The sequence below is a fragment of the Amyelois transitella genome, chromosome 11 (genome assembly GCF_032362555.1).
Source record: "Amyelois transitella isolate CPQ chromosome 11, ilAmyTran1.1, whole genome shotgun sequence".
NCBI lineage: Eukaryota > Metazoa > Arthropoda > Insecta > Lepidoptera > Pyralidae > Amyelois > Amyelois transitella.
This window is the reverse complement of record NC_083514.1, coordinates 9,454,003-9,475,120: the sequence shown is the minus strand read 5'-3', so window position 1 is coordinate 9,475,120 and position 21,118 is coordinate 9,454,003. Positions and strand designations below refer to the sequence as shown.

Here is a 21,118-nt window from a genome sequence, read left to right as displayed (position 1 = left end):
AGAATACATGCTTCTAATTATTAACTGTGGTTCAGTTATTTTGGCTTTCAAAATTGAAAAAAAAAAGTAATTTAGTTGACAAAGAATACCTGAAAAAACAGATACATATTTGAAAATGACATTCCTTGTCAATCTCACACTTTAAGAAGACACGTCTCTTTGTTTCTTTCTCTTCGGGTAACCACATAGATGGATTTGTCCAAAGTGCCGGGACAAGGGGAGACTACTTAATAATTTCACAGCATACATATTCATTCATTTATTCTTGAATTAAGCTTAATAATAGAATTGGGATTCAAATAGTGACAGGTGGCTAGCCCTTCGCTTAGAAGAGAAATCCCATGTTTATAAGCCTAAATATACATTTATTACAAAAAGCATAGCACTAGCTGTCCCGGCAAACGTTGTTTTGCCATATAAATATTTTTTAAATAAATTCTAGTTTCTTAAAAATGTTAAGGGTGGACAACCCTTAAAATGGGGTATGAAAAATAGATGTTGGCCGATTCACCTACTCAGCTCACAAAATTTCATTGGAATCGGTCAAGCCGTTTCGGAGGAGTACGGGAACGAACATGTGAGACGAGAATTTTATATATAAGATATATATTTATATATCGCGCATAAAAATTTGATGACAATATAATATGTATCGGAATTCTGCGCGGGTAAAAAAGCGGCAACTTTGAGTATCTATGCTGCCACACACAGATCAACATGGAAACTATGGTAAGTATGTATGTAAAAATATGAAGTAAGTAGTTATATAGTAATTTTTGTCAACATGCTTGCGCAAAGATGCGAACTTGAAAATAGTAGCTGACAATCGGGGTATTCAACATACATACATACATATAATCACGTTAACATCCCTTGCGGGGTAGACAGAGCCAACAGTCTTGAAAATACTGATGGGCCACGTTCAGCTATTTGGCTTTAAGATATAATTGAGATTCAAATAGTGACAGGTTGCTAGCCCATCGCCTAAAATAAGAATCCCAAGTTTATAAGCCTAACTCTTAGTCGCCTTTTACGACATCCATGGAAGAGAGATGGAGTGGTCCTATTCTTTTTTTTCTATTGGTGCCGGGTACCACACGGCACGGTATTCAAATTTATACTAATACATACAATAATAAGATTTTGTTTCAAATCCAGTCTGTAAATAAAAGAAAAACTAAATTAAGTACAACAGGAAAAATAAAATAAATAAATATATACGGGACAAATTACACTGATTGAGTTAGCCTCGAAGTAAGTTCTAAACTTGTGTTACGAGATACTAACTCAACGATACTATATTTTATAATAAATACTTATATAGATAAACATCCAAGACCCAAGACAATCAGAAAAAGTTCTTTTCTCATCATGCCCTGACCGGGATTCGAACCCGGGACCTCCGGTGTCACAGACAAGCGTAGTACCGCTGAGCCACAGAGGCCGTCGGCAGGAAAAAATCGAACATGACCGGAACGAATGATTTTTTCGCTGATTTTTTACAGACAGCCTAAAATTGAGTCAAAAATTCCCATGGGACATTTCCATGTCAAAGGTTATAGGAGAGGTACTCGCAGATCGTCTGTGAGGACACTTCAAAGAATTAACAGTCTCAGTTACTGTATTTTGTATTTGTGGAATAAGCTGTCAACGAGATAGTACTAAAGTGCGAACGAAATCGCGGACTAGCTTACAAGGTTACCTGTAAATTATCTGTGTATCTATGTGTGTGATAAAATCACGCAGTCGAAAATATCCCTGCCTAGAATGAAACGCTAATTGGAATGACAAGTGCATGAAGTTGTCAAGAACGATTCAAAATAATAGTGAAGTTCGCGCGCTCGCCTGATGATGGCTTTTCGGAGTGTTATTTCTTCTCGCATCCCTATGGTGATAATTTTAGGTGCAACTGGAACAGGAAAAACAAAGTTAAGTGTGGAATTGGCTCAGAAATTTGGAACTGAGATCATCAGTGCAGATTCCATGCAGGTAAGTCCGATAAGGTTAGATTTTATAACCTCAAAAATACCGATTCTCTTTTCTTCTTGTCTGTGATAAATTCTTATCAGATTCTATATTACACATTAGAATTTAACTGTGATAATTGTAGCAAAGAGCAAATTTTCCTATAAATGTGTGCTTTTCTATTGAAACATGAACTGAATTATATCTAACCTCAAATGAATAGTTCTTAAAGTGATAATTGTAAACAAACTTCTATATTCTTATAGGATATATATATATATAGGATATAAGTTACATACACAATATTTATGTATAAGATTTGTTTAAAACTGACTGAACTGTGCAAGTGTCATGAAATCAGGTGCTTTGCTTTGTATATGCCTGCGTTCCTTATGTCTTTCTTAAAGCAAGTCTAATACCCATCCTGTGCAAGACAGTAACTTAATTATAGTCTGTACTATCGCCAGTTTTCCAAACTGTTCATTATTTTTGCTTGTCTAACAGCATGGTAACAATTGGTTAACAAAATTTCTACGGAAACTTTGTTTTTGTGTGTAGGGTAAGTAACCCAACAGATTAATAAACACAGTAGGTGCCTATTGTTAAGTTAACGTTATTGATGAAAATGCTGCAGTGCAGTTTGTTAGCACTTATTCTGAACTGAAACTTTGGAAGCAGCAGTAAACTTAGTTTTAAGTAATTCATTTGACGGCAACCAATTTTGTGAAGCCAAAAGATTTGACAATTATTAAGTGATGTCCCATACAATAATGAATAAAAAAATATTTGAATTTGAATTTTGAATTTAAATTAAAATATTAGGAAGTGAAAACCTTGTGACTTATTATTATCTAATCATTTTATTATTATACTTAATCTTATTGGAAAATTGGTAGTTAATATTTTTCCCAAAAGTATTTTCTCACAAGTATTCTTATCATGGGGTCAGGGGCCCACTGTAATAGTTTCTTCCAATTTATTTGCCATTAGTCACTCCTTTTCGTTTCTTGGGCGGACTCCCCTTATTTTTAAAACCTTTTACTCTCACCTTGGTCTCATTATTTTCACAAGCTTTATCAGAGGCGAATAACCATGTAATTTACATTGTGCACAATAAAGTTGAACAAGGTTAAAAAAGATTACTCTCTCTTTTGTTAAAGAGAGAGTATGTAGTGGGAAAATAACTGATTGGATAAACTCAAAGACGCTTAACATACATACATACATATTGTCACATCTATATCCCTTGCGGGGTAGACAGGGCCAACGGGCCTGAAGAGACTGACAGGCCATGTTCAGCTGTGTGGCTTAATGATAGAATTGAGATTCAAATAGTGACAGGTTGCTAGCCCATCGCCTAAAATAAGGATCCAAGTTTAAAAGCCTATCCCTTAATCGCCTCTTACAACATCCACAGGAAATGAGATGGAGTGATCCTATTCTTTTTTATATTGGTGCCGGGAACCACACGGCACTTAAACTTAACATAATAAATAAAATAATAAAGTCAACTAATATTGTGAAACCAAAAAATGTGACAATTATTATTAAGTGATAAATGAAATATCCCAAAATAATTTAAAAAAAATATGCTGAGTATGCCTCTTACCTTGAGATAATATAAACTTTATCATTGCATTCTCACAATCCCTGCATACATTTGTCACTCATCTACATTTATTAGTGTCTTTCATTTTGGTCAGTTAGGGTCCCCCAAATTAGTCTTAAAGTCTTCTCCTTCCAACATTCCGTCCTCTTTCTTGTATTCTCTTTTTTTATTGCTTCATCATCATCAACCTACTTTTATTCATCCACTGTATATGACCAAACCATATAAGCATACCTGTTGTATACCTTTCAGTCTCTTTTAAAATATCATCAGACCTGCTAATGGCGATCCAACCCCAAATATGAAGTGGGTTTTGAAGTTGAAGAAGTCAGTTTAACTGCCAAAAGGACATGGTTTTTCTTCTGATATTCATGTATGTAGAACAATTTTTAATGTTTTTTTGTTGTTTAAAAATTTTTTACTCAAATTCTGTTACAATTTTCTTTGCATAATTTTAATCTCTTAATCTCTCTCTCTCAATCTCTCTCCTCGACGTTTTAACTATGCAGGAAAAACACAGATTACTCCCATGTAAAAGTTATAAGAAATACATTTGGTATAATGATACCAATATTTGGCATGATGATGCACCTGGTTAGTTTCAGTTGTGACCTCACCTTCCTGGAGAGGAGCTCGAGTTGCACCAATGACCCTGGATTGTGTTCACTGGAGTCGCATGAATATCTTTGATTGGGTGAAGCTGCTTCAATGACGAAAAAACTACCGTCTAAACTCCGATCTAACTCTATGACGAAAAAATCGTATTTAATCGATCAAGTAATTTATGAAGACCTCCAGGGCGAAGGCTAGTCTTAAGGTTTCGATCCTTCAGTTTAGTCTCTATTAAAAAAAATATATCGATACATTTAATTTCCCAAACATTTACCGGCGGATCGCTAAAATTGGCAATCTTACGGCTTGTTATGTTATCTTAATCCGCCAATCGTGCATGTAATTTGTTTCGGTGCATGGAATTTCGCCGATTGTCCGAGTTTGTCTCCGCGTTATATAACCAGACGCCGCGGGACGACTTGCAGCCTTCGGGCGGGTCGCCGCCGAATGTAGTATACGCTACGTGACCAGATAAATGTGCAGTTCAAGTTCAATGTCTCGGAAGCGTTCCATTTCGATTTTATTATTTTAATTTACCTATACATTATTATTTTTTTCTGTTTTTCTTTTTCTTACGGTGCAATACAGAGTTTATCTATCTATTTATCTATCTACATTATTTTTTATACTTGCGGGCTTGTCGTCAGCATTTATGTTTTACTAAGTAGAAAACTAAGACATTCTAAAGTTTTCTTGAGGATTCACTACCATCGTTTTAGTTGGTTTTTCTACCGGAATGACTAACTGGTTGAGAATGTTTTAGTTTAAAGTTCACCCGTTGTAGCTTTAAGGATAATTAAAAATATTAGATAAATACTCTGATATTGTTTATCTGCAGCGTAAGTTAGCTTAACTTTATGTATGTCAATAAAATTAGGCAGTATGTAGTTATTAGTTAGTATATTTCTAAGGCTATTTCTAGCTCCGAAGCGAATTTTAAGTTGTTATTTTATTGTTGTATTTCTTAATGTCAGCAATTGTTTATTGTAATTTTAAATTAATATTCATGTCTCGTGTCGCGCTTGAGGACGATATTAGTTGATACAATCGTGTAAATCAAATTGCGTGTACAATTTTTTCTGCGTCTGCGTACACTTTTCACACACTATTAGCGTCTCGCACAACACGTAACTATTACGTTTACGAAATAACTTTGAAGAGTAGGAATTGTCACGAAGTTCACGTCTGGCTAATATCATGCGTTTATTTAATGTCTATAAGTCCCTGACCTGAAATAAGTATATTATACGACTAAACTATTGGACAAAAGTAGAATTGAATATAAAGATAAATATTTAAGATGTATGAAAAAACATGACCTAGAAACCTAGTGTCATGTAAAATAATACTTATTCTATGTAAAATTTTACCTATTACACTCACATCCCTAGACTTGCATGCATGCATAATGTATATTCAATCGATGACGTCTTCCTTTGATATAAAACAAAAATTACTTAAGTCTTATAATATTTTCTTTCAGTTTATAAATGTTAGATTAACAGAATTTGTCCCAACGAAGGTTTACGTTTACTTTAGCACTTACTATCTGGAAGGTTTGACCAAGTAGATAGATAGATATAGACACACGCTTTTAATAAATGAATATAAGGAAAACGTTAATTTAAATCATGATAGTTCCATCCCTGTACGTCCTTAAATTTGCACATACCTATTAAGTTACGTCATGGCTTAAAAAGAATAATTGCGGTATCTGTGGCCTTTTGCCATTAAAACGTTATTTCCTTTGCTAACTGTTCTGCATAATAGAAAAAAAAGTTGGAAGACGAAATCAGATGATTTTGACATTACAATGTATATACAAAAAATTCCTACAAATAGTCGTAAAGATATCTTTTAAGGAAGTATTTATTGACCCAATTTATTAATTAGTTATGAATGTTTTATAGTTTGCTCACAGTTAATTATGTAATAAAGCAATTATGTTAATTACAACGATACTGATGTTTGACAACTTGCATTTAGCAGACTTTGTCCGTCTAGAAGTGTGATCTCTCTGCTGAACACTTCGATTGTCATCTTGAGGAGAGTAGCATATTCAATCAGATTAGATTTAAAAAAATTAAATAATTTATTGTTTAATATTACATATTGTCCATTATGTGCATTATCCTTTTGACATTTGCCCGGATGTGTCATCACTAGAGTCAGGATTACTATGACAAACCCCCGTAGCATGACACGCGCGACTACATTTTTATCGCGCGAAACACTATCGCTGTCTCGCTTTTTATTTCTGACGAGCCTTCAAAGAGCCCAAAATAAGTTTCGATTTGCGAATCGTCCCAACCCTTCGTTTTATCTTCAAATGTGTCGTATACTATTAATTTCGGCAGGTCGTGTTAGCATTCCGCTGCGGGTTCGTCGTCTCCGTCAAGGCCAGCGCTGGTATTTCCCGCCACCCGCCGGCGCCTCCTACCAAACTGACCATTGGCCTGAGATTCTCTTGTTCACGAGTCATTGCTACCTATCTCAATAGCACTTGTGTAACGAAGATCCTTTTTATTATCATCCTTACTGATCAGAGTAATGATTATAATGTATAATTGAGATGTTGTGCTGTGCGGTTCACGGCGCTAGAGAATAGGATCACGCCATTGCTACAGTGGATGGGCTTTCACTTACATAAACATGTATATTGATTTATCTAAATAATATAAGACGATAGAAATATAATATACTAGCTGTGCCCGCGACTTCGTCCGCGTCTGAATCATTGAAGCCCTCAAGGATGAATAATTTACCCCGTTTTTTTTCACATTTTCCATTATTTCTTTGCTCCTATTAGTTGCAACGTGATGTAATAAAGCCTAAAGCCTTCCTCGATAAATGGTCTATTCAAGACAAAAATATTTTTTCAATTCGAACCAGTAGTTCCTGAGATTAGCGCGTTCAAACAAACAAACTCTTCAGCTTTATAATATTAGTATAGATTGTCCGTCTTTTGCCCGTGAACCTAGATTGGGTGAGTCATTTTTTACACGAAACGACTCCCTTCTGACTCCGCTACCTTTGCAAGTGAACCTAACCCATCCATGATCATAGCATGATCTAAGGTAGCAAGTCAAAGCTGCACTAGATGAATGAGCCAATCCCTGTGTCGCCTTTTACGCCATCCAAACTATCATTACACAACATTATACATTATAATTTCAGACTCAGCGTGGTTTCAGTCTCGTGATCGCTGTCTGTCTATCCCGTAAGAGTTGTAGCGTGATATTTGTATGTATGTAAATGTAGCGATGGGCTAGCAACCTGTCACTATTTGAATCTCAATTCTATCTTAAAGCCAAACAGCTGAACGTGGCCTATCAGTCTTTACAAGACTGTTGGCTCTGTCTACCCCGCAAGGGATGTAGACGTGATTATATGTATGTATGTATGTAAATGTGAATGAAGATTCTTAAAACGGTTTTTTTTTTACCAAGGTCATACACGCATGACAACATATTGTAAGTACCCGTTTTGGTGAGCTTGATAAATAATGTCGTCACAATTTATTTGTTTTTCTCTTTGTTATGTTTGTTTTGTTAACAGATAGTGGGTATTATTGTTTATTTATGTTGTGATTATGCTGTGTTCCAGTTCACAACCGTAATATCTCATTTAATGAAGTTTGAAATCTTCCTTGTCTGATTAACTTCCGACCAAAAAGATGGATGTTATAAGTTGACCCGTATTATGGTGTTTGTCTAGGGTCCATTTTGGATCCTAAAAATTTGTAGAACATGTATAGTGTTTATAATGACGGCTACATCCTTTGCGGGGTAGACAGAGATAAGTCTTGAAAAGACTGAAAAGCTACGGTCCAACTATGGCTTAATGATGAAATTGAGATTCAAATAGTGAAAACATGCTGCTAGCCTATCGCCTACAAGCTGTATCCCAAGTTTGTTAGCCTTCACCTTAGTCGCCTTTTACGACATCCATAAGAAAGATATGGAGTGGTCTTAATCTTTAGTGCTGGAACCATACGACAATCTATAGTGCGAGACATAATTATCGTTTTGGCTAAAATGTAGACAGTCGCGTAGCTTTAAACGTTGTCTAGAGATTTTGAATATCGGTTCCTCATGTGGTCTAAGGTCTGAAGATTCCCGAAAATTCCCGCAGGAAGGTATAAATTCTAAAGTCACCGGCTTCTAGTCTAGCTATTTATAAAAGCAAGGTTGACAGTAAAACCGAACTCAAGTGTAGGACATTTAACGGGCAATTAAATAAGGGGGAGGCGTCTTATCTGCAACGAAATTACAGGAAAATTACTGCATTTGTAGTGTCGGTACTTTTGTGTTTGTGTCATTTTGGACCGTGCACCGGCTGATAAGATTAAAAAGTTAAATACCGTTTGCCTCTTGTATTTGCGGGTTATTTGAATAGGCAATTAAAATGTCCATATAATATATAACCAGCGACTTTGCACGGGTAGCATTTAGACACCTTCTTCTTGAATCTAGCTTGTCTATAAAGAAAACTACATCAATATCTGTTGGGTAGTTTTAAAGATCTAAGCATACATTCATACAGACATAAGGTCACAGACTCGGAAAGTACTGCTTGGTACTACGTTGTTATTTGTGTTTTTGTATATAGATAAATTTGTAAATAAAAGCCGGCAGTACGTTAAGTACGTTGTATTAAAATTTAAGACTCACAAAGACTTTCGTCGCTTCAGTTTTCTTTTTCTTCCTCATGCACTAAACACGGTTATGTCTTCACTTCACTGGAGAAGGGCACGGGATGCGCCATATCAACCTTGACCAAGACTTGAACCTGAATTGGGTAAGTCAGGTTTATACACGAAGTCACACCTGTCAGATCTCCGCTACCTTTGCCGGGGATAACCCATATGAGATGGTTAAAGCTCTCAGCAACCACACGGCGCACATTCGTCGCTCAGTTTATCTAGTTACAAATCCTCAAACAATTGCAATTCAATTGTCTAAACTAATTTGGATGCAGACTGTCTACAATCACGCAACCGGACGAGGTAATGCATTGCGTTTCAAATTACGTAGGTGAGGCAGGTGAAAAACCTTAGAGGATTAGTCAGCAAGTATGTGTATCGGTGCCAAAGTGTAGCGTTACTTCCTTTCTTCGCAGAAATATAAATATAAATATACATATATGGGACAAATTGCACTGATTGAGTTAGTCTCGAAGTAAGTTCGAAACTTGTGTTACGAGATACTAACTCAACGATACTATATTTTATAATAAATACTTATATAGATAAATATCCAAGACCCAGGCCAATCAGAAAAAGTTTTTTTCTCATCATGCCCTGGCCGGGATTCGAACCCGGGACCTCCAGTGTCAAAGACAAGCGCACTACCGCTGCGCCGCAGAGGCCGTCATAAAGAAATGATGAAGATAATTTTCTTTTTCAGTTAAACATTTAAATAGTTTATGTAAGAAATACGGTGGCTAGGCCGAAGAAGCAGGCGCGGGCGCAGTATCTAGATATAGACTTACTTTTCTCCATGCATGCGATGGAGAAAAGGGGGGCTATATCTAGCTACCACTTCATCATCATCCTTTTAGCCGTAGGACGTCCACTGCTGAACATAGGCCTCTCCCAATGTCTTTCCACCTCGCTTTATTGGCGGCGACCTGCATCCAATGTTTCCCCGCGGACTTCACCGAGTTGTTCTACGTTTCTGCGCTTTCCGGTACGTGGTGTCCACTGATGATTTATTGGCCCCATTAGCCATCAGCCCTTCGAGAAAAGTGGCCTGCCTATTGCCTCTTCAGTTGGCTAAATAAAGTGAGGGCTTTCGATGGGGAATATTTAGGTATAGCTGTAAGGAGGACGAGCCTTTTATTACTACACTAGCTATGCCCGCGACTTCGTCCGTGTGGAATAGTTATTTTGGGCATCATTGAAGCCCTCAAGGATGAATAATTTTCCCCGATTTTTTTCACATTCTCCATTATTTCTTCGCTCCTAATAGTTGCAGCGTGATGTTTTATAGCCTAAAGCCTTCCTCGATAAATGTTCTATTGAAAACAAAAAGATTTTTTAATTCGAACCAGTAGTTCCTGAGATTAGTGCGTTTAAACAAACAAAAAAACTTCAACTTTTTTAATATTAGTATAGATTGAAGGAGATAATAGAACATGAAAAAGGTCATCAAAGGCATGTCTCAGGCTTCTCTCCGGAGAGGTAAGGTGTAACCAGGAGGATGATATGACAGTGGGACATTAAATGTCCTAGACCTTGACCGGTTTAAAGGCCTGCAATAGGTCATTGTACTAAGAAAGAGTGGCTGGTTTTCCTACGCTCAGCTTACGCGGCCGCCATTTTAGAATCTTTCTGTCCCATCGACAGTCTGTTCTTTTCACTTTTTGCAAACAAACAGAGAATGCAACAATAGACAAAAAGATAGGATCACAACATCTGTTTCCCATCATCTGTCGTAAAAGGCGAATACGGCATAGGCTTATATACTTGAGATTCTTCTTTTAGGCGATGGGCTAGCAACCTGTCACTATTTGAATCTCAATTCTATCTTAAAGCCAAATAGCTGAACGTGGCCAATCAGTCTTTTTAAGATTTGTTGGTTCTGTCTCCTTCAGTCCTTGGCCAGACATTTGTTTCCCAGATAACTGGGTACTAGCAGTTAGAAAGATTAATCCACCTACTTTAATGTAGATATCCCATAACAAACCTAAATGATAGCCCGCGCCATTCCTATGACACACGGCAGTATGTCAAATGAGATGATGTCATTCCTGTTACGCCCATCGTCCACTGATCTTACATGATTCACTGGCCGTATGATTGTACCAGCTGTTTGAAGATAAGTTTTGATTAATACGATTGCAAATAATGGTGGAACAGTTACATTTTTTGCATATTAATTTTAATGTAATTTTTCAATTTCATAATTAAGTCATGAAGATGAATGAGTAAATATACAAGGAGAATGTGGAGGGAAAGGTTGGAGTGGGATGACCTAGACGAACGTATCTTGATCAAATTAAGGACGTCCTGGTAAAGGGTCAGGTCACGAGTAACGAAACCGCCGCTTGCAATGCAAAGCTTGCATGAAGAGAGTTATGAATGTGGATGAAGCGAAGGAAGTATGCACAGATCGTGGCAAGGAAAGAGGTAGTCTCTGCCTACCCCTCCGGGAAAGAGGCGTGATTTTATGTATGTATGTATGTAAGATGAACGACAAGTGACGGTGTTTCAGTCTTTTCAAAACGTGTGCTCTGTTTACCCCGTAAAGGATAAAGACGTGATAAATTGGGGATTCCAATTTCTATGGCCCCTTTATGAGCTCTGTCAGACTAGCAAAGGACTATTTATTGATAATTTACGATTAAATTCTGATTGAGGCCGTCGCCATTTATAATATAAAGCCGAACTGAATTTGCCATCAGTGGTATAGGAGCACTCCATCTCTTTCTCATGGATGTCGTAAAAGGCGACTAAGGGATAGGCTTTAAACTTGGGATTATTTTGGGCGATGGGCTATCAACCTGTCACTATTTAAATCTCAATTCTATCTTAAGCCAAACAACTGGATGTGGCCTGTCAAACTTTTAAAGACTGTTGGCTCTGTCTGCCCCGCAATGGATATCATTATATTATATGTTAATGTAAAAAATGGATCCTGGACCCAAGCCGTTACCAGCTGAGAGTGGAACACCGCACATGCCAAGATGAGACAAAAAGTAGGTTATCAATTTTTTATTTATAAGTTTTAACAATTTCTAGGATTTTATTGTTTTGTAAGTGAAAAGGAATTGCTTGAACTTCCCGAAATTCTCACGCGGGTGAAGCTTTAGGCAACAACTAGTGTTGACTGTACACACACGTTTTCCGGGTCCGTCAATGCGTTAATAGACAAAATACCCGATAATGTCACACCTCTTGTACTCTTAACAATGTAAAAATATTTGACGGTAGAAACAATATTTGTCTATGGTCTGGTGCTTTGTGGTGTCATTATTGCGTTTTCTATCGCACACATATTAATTATCACATCGTAGTGAAGCAACCTCGAAACGAATTTAAGATTTATTATTGCATTGAACACATGAGTGTCCCATGTACTTACTAAAGTACAATACAAATCTAAAATACAAATACATAGATATATTCACGTCTATATCCCTTGCGGGGTAGACAGAGGCAACAGACCCGAAAAGACTAATAGGCCACGTTCAGCTGTTTGGCTTAATGATAGAATTGAGATTCAAATAGTGACAGGTTGCTTGTCCATCGCCTAAGAGGAGAAACCCAAGTTTATAAGCCTATCCCTCAGTCGTCTTTAACGACATCCGCAGGAATGAGATGGAGTGGTCCTATCCTTTTTTTATTGGTGCCGGGAACCACACGGCTCTCTTTTTCTTCATTGGCATTTACTAAAGTACTTACTTGAAAGTATTATCTGTTTGAGATTCCCTTAAGGTTGACTTGCAGAGAATTTTTTTAGCATTAAATTCCGTTTCACAATAAGTTAAATAAAGTATAAAAAAAATAATTTTAAAAATTAAAAAATTAAGAAAATCGCTTTATATTTCCTGTTGGTAAAAATGTAATGAAAATTAGGTTAGTATTACACTGGTGAATTCAAGTCAAACTTGGACCGTAATGCAATAAACACGTGACAAACCTTATAAGATGTACGACTTTGTATAAAAATAGCCTTTCTAATCATAAATAACTTTTAAATTAGAAGTGATCCGGCAAATTGCGCAGCATAAAGACATGTTAATGAGTGTTCCACGTCCTATCCTAGGTTGTTAACACTGCCGCATGCTAATACAGTGTTGCCAGTTCCAATATTAAGTAAAATTGTAGAACCATTCAGAGAATTGTAGAAAAGGTTTGAAAACTGTACCAAATTTTTTCGAGACGTTAGGTAAATTTTTTGTGACGACTTGACGCTTGACCTTTTTACTTTTTGGTCATGAAATTTTTCGTCGAATTAGCTTTTACAGGAATTTTATAAAACGAAGAAAAATATGGAGATTTGTATGTCAAAACTGAAAATTAATTAAGTCACTCTACAGTTAAAACTAAGAGGTTGGCTACACTGTGCTAATATGTTCTATTTTAGTTGCAAATCGTATGTAAAGATTCTAAAGCAGGCGACTTAGGGCGCTTTCACATGTGAAATGATGCGTTGTTAGTTTACACCGGTGACATTTGAATTTGAATAGCTGTTCCATTCCTAATTTCTTTTTTTTAACAAATGAATACGAAACTGATGTGCCAGATAGAAATCATAGAAAATTTTATTAATTTTGAAATAGAAAGGGGCAGGATGTTTGTTGTTACGTTCCATTATACACACGCCAAAATGGCTGTCGAACTTTGAACCAATAATTGCAATGGCATCATAATATATTTAATGCGAGATTCTAGCACAAATACGATCGAAGTCGCAGTACCAAGTAATCTTATTTTGTTACTAAACATGGACGAGATCTCAGTGTTATAATAAGTTGTGAAAATTCTCACGGATTTCACTGATGTAGGATGCTTGCTGTCAATTGTAACCCAGATTTTGGATTCAATCACGAGTCACGATATACCCACGGCGGAAAGAATTGATAGACTATTTCAGTTCAAGTGAGATAGATACATGTTTAAATTTAAGATACCATCTAGCATCTACCATCTACCATCTCCATATATACACTTTCTATTTTATCTGTTGTACAATATAATCATATTTATTAATTGAATCTTGTTATACGTATTAGTGTATTGTTTTTGTTAACACAAAGAATAATAGTTGGCTGTGAAAAACAACAGTATTCTCGTATGTTCTTTTAATTCTGAAATTATATATAATGTATAATGCAGAGGTTTTATATATTGAACATATTTAACTACTCTTTTGGGTAAGACATTAATAAAATATGTTGTACATAAGAATTTGTCGTACTTAAAATAATAATCGATTTATTGCCGGAAATCCAGAAACGTTTAGCATAAACACAATATCAAAACTGGCAATACGATAAGATCTAAAACAATTAACGTTAAATTGATTTAGAACAAAGGGCTGTGTCTGTTTAATTGCTAAAGTTTTACTAATTCCGAGGTCATGCCCAAGGTGACGGTCGGCCCCTATGTCAACAATAAATTCTACTTAAAAATATTCGTAATTCGTTACCATATATGAGTGCTAATGATAAAAAAACATTGTCATTTTTTATGTAAATTACCATACTGAACTACATAAGTTCCGTTATCAAAGAATTCAAATTTGTATTCGATATTCGTAATTAATATATCACTGTTGTGTAGATATTGAAGGCATTCCTAAAAAAAATGTCACCCTGATTGATTTAGATTTCTGATTTGTCAAAGAAACTAGATTCGTTGCCCTTACAGCTTCAACTTCATCTGCTGTTCTGCTTATGTTTTTGTTTAAATTGCGGACAACTTGGTAACAAAGGAAAACGTAATGTTGTTATGGAAATTATATGAATTGCGAATTCAATTCATATAATTTAGTGTAAAGTGTAAGTGTGGTCGTCACTACGAACATAATAATTACAAATACAAAAGTTATCTGGTCATTGCTCTAGAGAAAACGTTATTGCTGACCCGAGGCAAATTTTAAACATTTTGGAAATGTGTGAGAGAGATCTCACGCATTTCCAAAAGGTTTAATTAATCCTCTTCCAAGATTACACAATGCGATAAGCCACTTTTTGCATCACCCAATTTAAAATTTACTTTTAATATTGTTTCCTTCAAATCAGCATGACTTAGATGGCTCAAGGTACTCACATTCGAATACCGCCGTGGGCATGTGCCAATTACTATTTTCTAAGCAACGATGCCATCAAAGGGCATCGTGAGGAATCTGCGCTTCTTAGGAACTTGTAGTCTAACCATGATCCTAGTTGGGAAGATTCCTCTGCAGGATCTCGATTCGCATTGAATGAATTTCTGGACTTTCCTCATCTTAAGATAGTGGTGATAGGAAGACTTTACTCAAATGCCTGGAAGATGATGACACCGAGCTAAGTCTAAAATACCCCATGTCGCGTCGAAGACTAGTCAACGACACGGTTTGGCATTCACCAATACAATGACCCGAGTACGTCAAACTTCTTTTATCTATGACAAGAGCAGGTGTGTGAAGTGACTGATGTGATGTCAAACGCATTTGCTAAGATAACGCAAGCGAAAATTTACACTGATTGGTGATAAGGTCTGAGGTAATTAGGGATATTTTAAACTTTGTAACCAAGCTAACTGGCTTGGATACATCTGTCTTTGAAGAAGTGTTATGTAATGAACTAGCTACTACCTTTATTGTAGTTAATCTATTCTGGTAAAAAAACTACATTTAGTGTAGCTTAAGTATCTTTGAATGGATTACCAACAAAATTATTTTAAAAAAATACCAAATTGAATCATATCTAGTAGGGGGTGGACAATGTTTTTTAATTTGATTCTTTTTAAACCTACATCGTCATACCCTCTTCACTCTCCCCTTACTACATTGTTTCTAATTCTACGTTTCAAACTCCAATCAATTGGATTATGGTAATCAGCTCGGTAATGCTAACGAACACCTAATTTAGCCGCTATTGTTATAAAAATGCAATCAACGTCCGATACACTTTATATTAACTGTGTACCTGTAGAATATTAATTAGAACTGATCCATCCTTGCGTAATATATTAGTTATGTTAGTACGCGATAACATTTCTTTTTCTTTAAAACTAAATTAAATAATTACCGAATATTATTTAGATTGTAATTCCCAAGTTCGTGGTCTTGTAAGACAGCACGGCCAGCAATACACATTTGTTAAAAGAAATGGCGAAGATTGGTCGTTTGATGGACACTGAACTGGATTCTGATCAAATTAGAAAGAAAAATGTCGAAAAGACGGCCTCGAGCAACCAACCATAATTTATTTGATAAATTTTGACCTGTTTCGAAATTCACAGGAAGATATGACCAACATCATTCAGTAATGCTATTCTACTCTGCTGAATGAATACCGTAAGGATTTGAAATGAAATGTACGGAAAAGTAATAAATTTCTAAACTATAATTAATTAAAATTCAAGTAATTTCAGACATTCGCGACTCAAGTGTCTCCGTTCCACCTTAAACCGTGCCCCTCAATACATAAAACATAATCGTATTCCATTATTTCCGTAATGGCGTAAACTTGAATCATTTTGGCGACCTTCGGCCCAGTGGTTGGAACACCTGTTACTTACCTACTTTTCATTTCTTTATCAAATAATGTACGATTTCAGTAACTTGATAATGGGCAAAGTTTAATGGACTCATGTTAGTTATTTGAGACTTAAGAGGAGAAGTTTTCGATGGTCGAACAGAGAAATTGGAAGTAAACAAAAGTAAAAAATGAAAGTATACCCCGTAATACTAAAGCCATAAGTTATATTTGATTAAAATCTATTCATAATTGCGTGCAACATAAGTCGAAATGTCCTAATACAAAGTTTCTGTCTTTACTGAACTAAACATTATTTACATACCTAAACCCTGAACCACATTTAGGTTATACTTTTATAACTGAACCCTGTAAACATAATACTCATTTCTATAGGCAGTCGGGTAAAAAACCCATCATAGAAGACGAATCAGGAAGAGTGCGTGCGGAATATTAGAGTTGTCATGACGTCAAGAGCCACTGACCTAGCGAGGCCGTCTAAGACTATCGCTTTTGATAAAACAAAGGACAAACTAGTTGCTAATACGTTGCTACAATACAATGATCCGTATGTATCATTGTTTTGTTTGGGTAGTGCAAAGTCTGCATATTTTCCTTCCCCGTTGGCGAATGGTGAAATTCTTAGTGAAATATTCGTAGCACAATTAGATGCTACAGATGTTATAATTGCTGCAAAAAGATATTGTTTCTTGGAGCTTTTGCCATGAAAAATCACAGCAACAAAAAAAAAATTGAACTTGCTATAAACACTGATTTAAACAATTGGCAGCCCACCCAATATATACATAAGGATTTGCATGAGGTAAACTTGAAAGAAATATTGCATTTTCCTTATTGAAGATCAAATGTTTTCGTTATAAATCTAAATTCACAAATTTAAGATGAAGTGTTGGACCCTAGATGTCTAATAGCGTCGGGAGATAATACTTGCATTACCAATAAGAGAGATAGAGAGGGTAAGTGCACGCGCACTTAATAGGAAATGCGCGTAGTGAGACTGCGTGAATGGAGGGGGGCTCATCCGTAACGACGATTCTAAATGGCGCGAACGAACACTGGGTTTACACTTATTTCTTAAGGATGCGAGTAGGTTGTAACTTGAGCTACCTAATGGCGGTATATAACAAAGATGAGAACTAAGTAGTTGTGATCTGGCAGTCCAATTGCGATCAAAGCATTAGATGCCAAATTTATAAAGTCAAAATCATGTTTGTGGGGGACATTGTTCAAGAATTTGTTTGTTGCTAAGTCCATTATATTTGCTGGTATAAAATTAAAGGAACTTGTACGGAATATTTCATCTACTAGTTGTGACATCATGTGCCACTGACCTACCGAGGCCACCAGTCTTAGATCAGTGCTAAACATTGCGTCTGCACATTCACAGCCAAACATTTGAACGCTCTTGACTTTTGGCAAACGCGGAAAACGTTTATTTACTTTATTATGGTTACTTAAATTTATTATCGATGTTAGATGTAAATTAGAGGTCTTATTAGGGTATCGCGTATCAGCACCCATGACTGTTGATACGGTTGTTAAGGTATTGATTAATTTACACGTTCTTGCTGGAATTCCGCCAATGCGTGAAATATTGATAATGTGTTTAGTTTAGACTGAATTTCAAAATAATTATGGCTGATTTATTAGATGTATGTTGCTAGGCTAGTTCCTTTATATGAAGGCATTAGTCCCTTTGTAGAATTAACAATTTCAATAATATACGTTTATTCTTCATGTTCGAATGTAATCTAAATCTGTCCTTTTATGAAAGCCTCACTCGTTCCACGTTGGTTAATGTTAGTATTATGACTACATATTATAAAGTCTACTATTATCTCTTGTATTTGTGGATGGATTGTTAGAAAGAGGGTTTTCTGAGATAGGTTTAGTGAACTTAGATATTTTTTCCGACTTAGAATTGAAACCAAGATCTTGAGACTAAAAAGCAGAACGACAATCCGCTGTAACTAGGTGGCGATCGGCACCAATGATTGTCTCATCAGATATATCAAACATTTTTGTGTCGGGTATTAGCATAGACGAAGCCAGGTTTTTCAGAAATTGTATGAACGATTAAAAGTTTTATTCTAATGCTATTAAGACATTTTTATTTTATAAAAAACAAAAGCATAAGGAAATCTTTCGAAACTCGTACCTTGCTACCCTTATTTAAAGAAAAGAAATTATAAAGTCAGTGTTCCAGTAATGGAGGACGAAATATTTCACCAAATCAATGCAATAAATCATGTGGATATTTCTAAACTTTTCTAGGCCGTAGTAAGAAGGAAGGATTAAATTAAGGTATCCATAAAGTCTAGACTATATTTGAGTTACCGAATTAAGTGGTTTAGTCTGATGGATGAGGCGGCCTTGCTAGGTCAGTGGCTCATCTATGATGTCACAATCCATACAAACTCAAATATTCCGCCTGAAATGGTTACCAACTGTAGGGCTGGGACTTGTAATTCCATTAGTCGTCTATATGTCAAGGTTTACATATGTATGTCCAAATGGTTTCAGCGCAATTTCTTTTCCATCTTGTCGACACTTTTGCATATAATTTGTATGACTATACAAGGCAATATCATATCTTCATCAATTTCCCAATTTCTTACTGATTCGTGTGTCATAAAACCTAAATAAGTGCTACTCTCAATCTTTTGGCAAATATAGCAAATGTTAACTTTCACACTACGTCTTTCTTCGCTACTAGGCTGGTAATGAAGTTTTATGTTTATGCATTAAATGTATGTGCCTTTTAATTGCCTATTTACCCGTGCCACATCTATGGCAAAGAGGTGGAAAAGTCCTTTTCTATCGTGCTCCGAACCACGCGGTACAATTCGTAAACCGGCAAAAATTAACTCCGGATATTAAGTTGTTCTATTACCGTCAACTTCTGCCAACCCTGATTCGTCTAGCACGAAGTTAAAGTTATTTCACACCCAACAATGTGGTAGACAGAGCGTAGTATTCTACTTGTTATCCACTATTGTTGTAGTTCACTTTGTTTTTGGAGAGGCTAAAAATAAATCGCACGTTTTGTGGTGAAGCCAATCGGGAATTTATTTCTTTATTCAGGCAACTTACCTGTAATCGTTCTATTTTTGAGATTTACCCGTAGCGTAAGAGCAGGAGGGAAGATAAGGTATATATCTCTTCATCGTTCGTCAATCGACCCCTAAGACATCATTTCGATCCCAGAGCCTATGTTTAAAAACTTTATAATGTTATAGGATAAATAAATAAATATATACGGGACAAATTACAAGAATTGAGTTTGCCTCGTAGTAATTTCGAAACGAGATACTAACTCAACGATACTATATTTAATAATAAAAGTTTATATAGATTAACATCCATGACCCAGACCAATCAGAAAAAGTTTGTTTCTCATCATGACTCGACCGGGATTCGAACCCGGGACCTCCGGTGTCACAGACAAGCGCACTACCGCTGCGCCACATAGATAGAAAGAGCGTGGAAAAAAATATCTTCATAAAAAGTGATCACGATTAAAAAACAAAATTTCAAGCACCCAAATATGTAGTTGATCGGTCAAATTGATAGTTTTTGCACGTCACGAATTACTTAGGCTCAAATAATAGTTAACACAGATAGGGTATGTCGTCAAATAGTCTCTCTCATAGCATTTTGTTAACAATAAAATATGCTTTGGAAGAAGAAAACGAATACTCTGATAGAAAGGTATTATACATTTTTATTTAATAAATATAAAAAATCTAAAATAAAAAAAAATATATATCTGTAATACTACCCATATTATAAATGCGAAAGTTTGTATGTCAGTATGTATGTTTGTTACTCTTTCACGCAAAAACTACTGAACCGATTACGATGAAGTTTAGTATGTAGGTAGCTGAAGACCCAGGATAACATATAGGCTACTTTTTATCCCGAAGTCCCCGCGGGAATGATTCCACGCGGACGAAGTCGCGGACGGCCTCTAGTAATTACATAAAGTGTCTTTTTTAAATCCGAAACTAGATTGAAAAGAATTGTTTTTTTCTTTATTTGCCAGCTAGTATTAGTCACAAAGATCATTTTTCCTGCCAGCTGAGGGAAAAATATATTTAAAGTAAAAAAATCATAGCGTTTGTTAGCGTTTCGTAAAATTGTGCTAGTTCTATAACCTCGCTGATTTGTGATCAACGCCCAAATACTCGATTTTAGTGATGTCGATGGCCCCAAGTACAAAACGTCGAATAAATAAAACGCTACAAGGTTGGTTTGCAAGTTTCAGAACAAGGAAAATTTTGTGGATAATAGCAGAAAAAATTAGGGACTTGGAAAACTATAGTGTAGGCGACCAAGACACCCAAAGATAATAAAGAGATAAACTGATTATAACGTATTTATCTGAAGGAGTAAAGACAGAGCTTCAACTTGTGAATTAAGCTAGTTTTTTTAGTAAGGAGATTTTAGAAAAATTGGGACACGCTTAATTTTTTTTTATATTTATATTAGAAACTTTCCAGTAATGATATTCATGATATTCTTATATGCTTTTAGACTTGAGTGTTCACGACAATTTAGCCCTCTCGTGATAAGGATAATTTCGTTTCTACACAAGCGTATACTAGTGTGAAATATAGCTGTCGCGTAGCAACAATATATAATGGAAGGGGCTTTCTTAGAAAACACTTAAATACATATTATTTATAAGAATTATTCATTATGCGTAATCAATCATAT

At 35.8% G+C, this 21,118-nt stretch overlaps 1 protein-coding gene across 1 annotated transcript in view; it reads left to right on the top strand.

Annotated features, from left to right (window-relative positions):
* Nucleotides 1–1,832: 1,832 nt before the first annotated feature.
* Nucleotides 1,833–21,118, top strand: part of LOC106136683 (tRNA dimethylallyltransferase) — a 209,334-nt gene continuing 190,048 nt past the window's right edge. Inside the window, exon 1 of the mRNA XM_060946564.1 lies at nucleotides 1,833–1,989. Within this exon, the coding sequence (XP_060802547.1) occupies nucleotides 1,849–1,989 (141 nt within the window). The 5' untranslated portion in view covers nucleotides 1,833–1,848. The remainder of the gene's footprint in view (nucleotides 1,990–21,118) is intronic.